Source organism: Pholcus phalangioides, unplaced genomic scaffold, assembly GCF_987345545.1.
Source record: "Pholcus phalangioides strain wild (caught in Gottingen) unplaced genomic scaffold, Ppha-v1.0 ptg000006l_1, whole genome shotgun sequence".
Taxonomy (NCBI): Eukaryota; Metazoa; Arthropoda; class Arachnida; order Araneae; family Pholcidae; genus Pholcus; species Pholcus phalangioides.
In genome coordinates, this window is record NW_028301599.1 from 1,212,527 (window position 1) to 1,219,853 (window position 7,327).

At 36.6% G+C, this 7,327-nt stretch overlaps 1 protein-coding gene across 1 annotated transcript; it reads left to right on the forward strand.

Moving 5' to 3' along the window:
- The first annotated feature begins 289 nt into the window (after nt 1-289).
- Nucleotides 290-4,880, forward strand: LOC149085646 (sex-lethal homolog). The gene is made up of 2 exons (XM_089232451.1): nt 290-445; nt 3,178-4,880. Exons 1-2 carry the CDS (start codon nt 359-361, stop codon nt 3,772-3,774), a joined length of 684 nt encoding a protein of 227 aa, XP_089088577.1. The 5' UTR covers nt 290-358; the 3' UTR covers nt 3,775-4,880.
- Nucleotides 4,881-7,327: the final 2,447 nt, after the last annotated feature.

Sequence of the window (7,327 nt, forward strand, 5' to 3'; positions counted from 1 at the left end):
CTGTATTTCGTAAAATTCATTTTAATCAACCGCAATTTGCAGTTTAGCCAATTTTCCTGAAATTGGCGATTTTGCAGTGTGCAACTTTGCTTACTTTTGGCATCATTTTTGACGATAATTAGCAATGTCCTGGATTTTCTTTTTGCTCTCCCAATCAAATATAGTCAGCTAAAAATCGACGAAATTTCCATGTAAAACATATGGTCAGAGTAATGAAACTATAAAATAAGGTTAGGAAAACAGAAGTTAGCAGAGTGAAGTTCAAACGAAAAAAACTATCCCGCAGAACGTCTTGAGATCCCGCTCGCCATATTTGTTTTCGCACGGAAATCAGACGATTATTTATTTGTTTACCGAAATGGACGATCGCGATCAGCGAACATTGTACGTTGGTAACCTGCCGGATAGAGCCACGGAAGAATTATTATACGAACTATTCCTACAAGTAAGTTCCACACATATTTCTTTTAAAAGAACCGCGAGAGAAGTTAGTGCAATTCATCTACTTCGATATAAGTGTTAGCTGTTGGTGGGCGACGGAGGGAGGGAGGTCGTTACGCTGATGCTTATATAAACGATTTTTCATATATTTATTCCGGTCCGAACCTCACAATTCTAGTTCGATGCCGTTCTATATTCAGCGTGGACCAATTGTTTTTTACGTAAGCTTCGTGTTTGGGCGAAGGGGGCGAGTGCGCCCCGAAATTGGCTGCATTTTGTATCATAGGTGGTACTGCCAAAGCCCAAATCGGGATGATTGGGCCAATTGACCCCCCGGTCACATTTCGGGCTTCGACAAGCCTGTCCGTGATGTGGGTGTAAATCCCTGGCCAAAGGCATGATTCGGGGTCATCGCCAAGTTGGCGTGTGATAATGTTATGGCCATTTATAATTACGGTTAGCTATAGCAACCCTAACGATCAAAGGAACCGTAATATTGATATCAATTGGCCGGCCGTTTTCGGGCTCTTTCCGTAACATAGGCACTCCCCTGCCTTAAAAAAAACACGAAAAATATGCGTCCTTAAAATTATGACAAAACAGACCCTGGTGGTGCAATTTTACAGTTGAAACAGCATCTGTGTTATAATTGAATTTGCTGGGGCAGAGCTGTGGACTAATTTTCCATAAGCTTGAATCAACCCCAAATTGGCGACTTTTTCTTCTCTCCAAGCAATCGACACTCACTGTGATTAATTCGAGATGGCTAACAAAAATAACATGCAATACAATTTATTATCTACATCTATCTAATATGTGGTGATATATGATAATTAATAGAATTATTGCGGAAAATGCAGAAAACTATGAAATGAATTTTACCCTAAAATGGATTAGCAAAACATGCAGGTAATTAATGTGGTTAATAAGGGGTTGATAAAACTAGGGAGTACAGATATGACTCTCTGGGTTGTTAACTGGCGCAAAACAAAGTTGTCATGGCGCTGACCACACTTATGGAAAATCAACCAGGTTGTTAATGAAGAACTCAGTGAGTCCAGACGTCCATGACCCTTAGGAAACATCTATAGTATAATTCCTTTTTGGCGATGTGTTGGTAAAATTTTTCTTTCGCAAAAAAAAACATCCGAAAGCATGGCAAGAAGTCACTAAGAGTGACAGTCATCTTTTTTGGATGTCTTTCTTTCCAAATGAAGAATATCGCTAAAAATAGATAATACTGTGTCTGTTAAAAACAAAGAAATGATTAAAAAAAAATTAACAAAAACAATAGCAAATAAAACATTGTTAGACTAAGTGACTCCTTTATCCCTGCCCATGGTTAATGGATAGGCCCTAAAGCAAAATATGCGACTTGTGTCACAGAACAATTTGTGCTACTGCAGAATAATCCAAAAGAATTCTAAGAAAAGTTTAGAAAACAGTATTATGGGAATTTTTACCGCAGAACATTTCCAGTCATTCTGGGGCTCGCTGCAGAATAAATCATAAACATTCTGCTTTCGTGGTGGATAGGTTAGCTATTTCCCCCAGTGCTCATATTATCATTTTGTCACTAATCTCAATGCACCGAAACAGCTGTGATGTCCTCAACATTTAAGTGTCTCAATAAACATGCATTAGTAGGGCTGGAAAAATCCCAGGCACCATGTTGTCATAACGACTAAAAAAATTAGTATTATTGCCTAAAATTTTGTGTAGTTACTAACTTACATAATTGCTAAAATGTTTGGAATTTACAGCGACATATCTGCCAACATGAAAGAGGGTCACTATGCCCTGAAAGTGTCAAAAGAAGCATTCTTTTTTTCACCCTTTTCTGCCGCCAAGGTTTTTTTTTAGATTTGTCCAGCCCCAGTTTTAGGTTATATACAGTCGATCCCACTTATAACGACTAATTTTTGTAGTCTCAATTATAAGAAATACTTAAGATTTTCCATTTAAAGCATTTTCCTATGATGGTTTTTTGACAAATGTTATAATCAGGATCCACTGTAAATCAAAGCATAAAGTTGGTCATTTTGTGAACTGGCCAATGTTCAAAATTCAAGCTTTACCTGGCTCCCATATGTCGATCCCTATATATCGATCACTAAATATTGATATTCAAATTCCTTTGATCATTAGGGTTAGTATAGCTAACTATAAAAATTATGGTTAGCTATGGCTAATTATAAATGGCCATAATTATCACACAAAAAAGTGTGCCAACATGGCGATTGCCCAAAATCATACAAGATTGATATATGGATCAATATAGAGAGACTGGTCAAAGCTCGGCAAAAGCCCAGGATTTTGGACATTGGATGGGTCAACTGGGCTGGCCAGTTCGCGAAGTGACCAACTTTGGGCTTTGGCAGTAATATGTATTGGTTGGAGAAAAATGCAAAGTATAGTGCCGTTTGGATGAAATACTTAGCAGGTCTTAGAGCCTGCATTGTATAATTTCCGATACAGCATATAGTGGACCTCTATGCTCATTTTACACACTTTTTGGTTACAAATAAAATGTGACTGGGTGAAAAAATTCACTTTTGTGTTTTATTTTCAGCGGCAGGATCAAACATTGTTTTGATGGGATTGCCACACATTTTTCTAACGGTTCGAAATTTCTGAAAAATCGTTCTTTTTTTAACAGTCTTTTACGCTAAAAAAATTCATTCATGATTCAGTTACTTTTTATTGTATTCTGTTTACTTTATTTTGATTATCCAGGCAGGCCCATTGGACACAGTCAAGATACCAAAAGATAAAAGCGGACGAGCGAGGAACTTTGCTTTTATTACGTACAAACATGACGTGTCTGTTCCATACACTGTAGCCCTGATGCAGGGAATAACTCTCTTTGGGAGAGAATTGAAGCTCGAACCAAGGTCATCTGTTCATCAAAGCAACCCATACATGGAAGCACTGCAGGAGCACAGAGTGATGAGTCATGGACCTAAGAATTCATCAACTCCAGCAGACTACCACAGGCAAGGCCCTCATCCTCCTCCACTACCACCATTGGACAGGAGGCATTCATATAATGGTAGTGTCATGCCCTATCCCCATTCAAGAGACAGCGGCTTCATGGACCAGAACAGAAGATATCAAGGAACGCCGATATCATCCAGAACTTTCACAGAGGGTATACCCCAGCCACTGTCATGGCGGGAAGGTCGCGGAAATGGTTACAATCCATTGGATGCGCTTAGACTAGGGATCAGTCCAGTCGGTCTCGCAGGGGATATGAAGATGAGACCTTTCGACAATCGAATTAACAACATGAGCCCTCATACTGGACCTTACCATAATCGGAAGTATCACTAGTGCTCGCTGTAATCTGTCATTTGGATAATGGGACTTGCGGTATTGATTAATGATTTTTTTTAAAATATATATCTATACAAACAGCGAGGTTTGCAGTTGAAATCACAACAATTTTTTATCATTTTAGAAATAAACTGTAAACTTCGGAAGTTTTATCAGTGAAATTAGTACTTTGTTGTTAAATTAAAATGGAATGGCTGTGTCTTGAATATTAATGCCCATTCGTTTTGACCGCCAGTCAGCTAGTGCATTTTTCGAGATAAATTATGATTTTATGGAGGTTTTTTTTAATGAAATCAACTGGAGCTCATGTACAGCTAGTTGTTGGTGCATGTTTCATGCGGTTATCTCGTTGAATGAAGCAGTTATTGTTTGCACTGATGTCAAGTCCCATTTTTCACATGTCAGATTACAAACGTTCATAGACTTTCGAGGAAGCTCAAATGCACAACAGAAAGTACCTGAACGTGTTTTTTTTTATATATTGTATGTAGCCAATTTTTTTTTTTTTTCCCCGTTACTTTACGTTTTTCACTTTTAGAATCATCACGCGCCATAAGTTCATTTTATTGTTATGAAATGCGATCTCATCTCTCTTCTATCATATTTGTTTGCACTAACCGTCCAGCTGATTTAGTTCAGTTTCTGGAATGATGTTTAGGTATGAAGGAGGAAAAGCCATATAAATTAAAATATCTACTCATTTTTTTTCCTTCGTTAAATATTCTTTCTCAATGTATTTAATTGACATTGTCATGACCGATTTCCGAAATCTAGTTGATGTGTTTTGTTTGATACTTTATGGTAGTTAAAGATTCTGACAGAAAGCATCGTTCTAACTTGAATGCATTTGTGTATGATGTGAGGAAATGTTCTCAACTGCGAGTATTAATGAAGTGCTGATGCATTTCCTATTTAATATAATTTATTCGTACTTACTTTTGGATACTTCTCGTTCTTGTTACGAGGATATTCGAATCTGATTTTTTTTTTCTTCTATGGATAGTTGCATTTTATTATGAGTTGGCATTAATCCAAGCAAAAAGCCTCGCCCCAATCTGATGTTAATCAGGGCTCGACTAATAAAAAATTCTTGTGAAATAATATATCTTTTGACTTTTCCTGGATTTTGTGCTGCCCTCGACTTCAATTTGGTAATCATGTAAAGAAAACCGTTGCAGCTAGTAATACTGATTATTATTTTTTTTTTTTTTGTCAACATGATGATCTGGGATATGTATTTAGTCCTGCAGGGGGGTGTCTGAAATATTTTTGACCCATGGGTGCTCGTCTTGAGCCTTACATAGTAACTTTTCATTTCTGGATTAATCCGAATTTGCTCAGGCCTGTGTTACAAGAACTGGCTCTGATGCCATTGGAGCCAAGATTTCAATTAAAATTTTTTGTTGGCAGATAGAATAATCTATTGGATTTTTTAAAATTATAATTGAAGTTGTGAAATCATGTTAATCCTTTTTTTGTGTTTTGATCGGAATTCTGTGTGTATTTTAATTCGAATTCGCCTCTCTAGATGAAGTGATAAATGTTTGATGCTTTTCTATGTTTTTAATTTTCATGATATGGAAGACAGATGGCAGCACCAATATAAGGCCAGGCATATACACAATGTGTTCCTACACATATCAATTCATTAGAAATTCAAGAAATCTTTACGAGGTGCATGTACGACAGGGCTTGAAAAATCAACAGCATAAAAATTTTAGGTGCCTGCAAATTTTTCCGGAGCTAAGCATTTTTTTTATTGCCCCAAGAAAAACAGTTGTCCTAAATAATGTTTTTTGGCTTTCGGGACTTAATTATTCTTTCCCATGTTGGAAGAGGCATTATTACGAAATCAAATAATTTAGCAATGATACATAGGAAGTTTTAGGCACTAATACAGGTTTTCTAGTAGCCATGACGTATGGTTACATTAGTACTTTGTGTTTTTTTAATTAGCCTTTACCCAAGACTTTGGTCAAACACAAGAGGAATAATGAGTTAAGATTTCAGGGCTGTTAGGCCTTTTCTTCCTGATGTTCCGTCTACATCTGTGGCAGGCATCTTCTGAGGTTAAACGCATGTAGGTTTCTGCAAAAAAGGCATTGTGCATCTAGTGTCGTTGAGTTGTTCTCTATATAAACTTATGTGGCTTGATAGACTACAAAAATGCTGTATTGGTTGGTTTTTCATGACATTATCAGGCTTCCTATTTCAAAACTAATCTAATTTCAACCAAAACTTTCCCCAGAGGGTTGAGTTTTTGTGCTCTAATTTGCATTTGTAATTCTAAAATGCCTGCAAGGTGCTACAAAAATGATAATCTACATCAAGCTTGACAGTTCTTTTTCTGGGACTTGGACTCTTCTTTTACCACATCCTAGGGTGAGATTTTCATAGCATTAAAAACTCATTAAAAATTTGTATTGGTTTCTAAAATTTTCGGCATGCAATTACTGAACTGGAAAGCGATGCAAAATTTCCCAAATTCATGAAGCATGGAAATGGTGAAAAAGTCACGAAAATCTTACATTCTTAAAACAGTGTCTTCACTTTCTCTCAAAATTACCCTTCCACTTTCCAGGAGCTTAATTCATCCTGGACTGTGGTATGCTGTATGGTTTTGGAGGGACATGACTTGATTGAAGGGATGCAGAGAAGAATTATATTTGCTCTGGAATGCAGGTGTTGGGGGGACAATATGACCGATGTGTTTAAAATTTTGAACTAGAAGGATAGGATGGACCATGAGTTATTAATACATCACCAATCAACTGCTTCGACAAGGGGACAACAGTATCAATTGGTAAGGGACAATTCCAGGGTCATAGGGAGTTTTTCCTCCAATAGGTTGTTAATAAATGGAATAGGTTCTTCCCCCCCCCCCTCTCCTGGGATCGTGAATGCTAACACAATTGACACGTTTAAAATGAAGTATGATAGACAGTAGGATAAATCGTGAAGCTGTCCACACTTAGAATAAGACAACCATAATATTTTTATGGGCAGTATATTTTAATTTATCATAATTATTAGTTTTATTTTGTTATGTGTATTAGTTTTTTCATGATAATTACTGTTATTTTGAGTTATGTTTGACATGCATATTTTTTCAGCTACTTCATTGGACATTTCACCTGTTGCAGCCTTTTTTGTATTTGTATAATCTTAGAGAAACAATCCAAAATATATATATTTTTTTCAAGAAAAGTTTGGCTCCAAAGAAATTCGGCTGGCACCGAAATCCCCTTGGTTCCGATTCGCTAAGTCCCATTTTATACCCATCAGAATTGAATATCTAAATGAGTGTGTTTTCCTAGGTGGGCAATATGTGTTTGAGTTATAAGGTGATGAGGGAAATAAAATATGATGGGTGCTGGGATGGAACAAAAAGTGAAAAGTTTGGGAAATTATGATCTAAATTATCAATCACACTGAACTTACTATGACGATTATTCTTATTTATGAACATAAGTGAGAATAAGAATTCTATATGAACCCTTTTTTCTCTAAAACTTCCTGAAACATTGCATGTGTGTATCAGTAATGATTT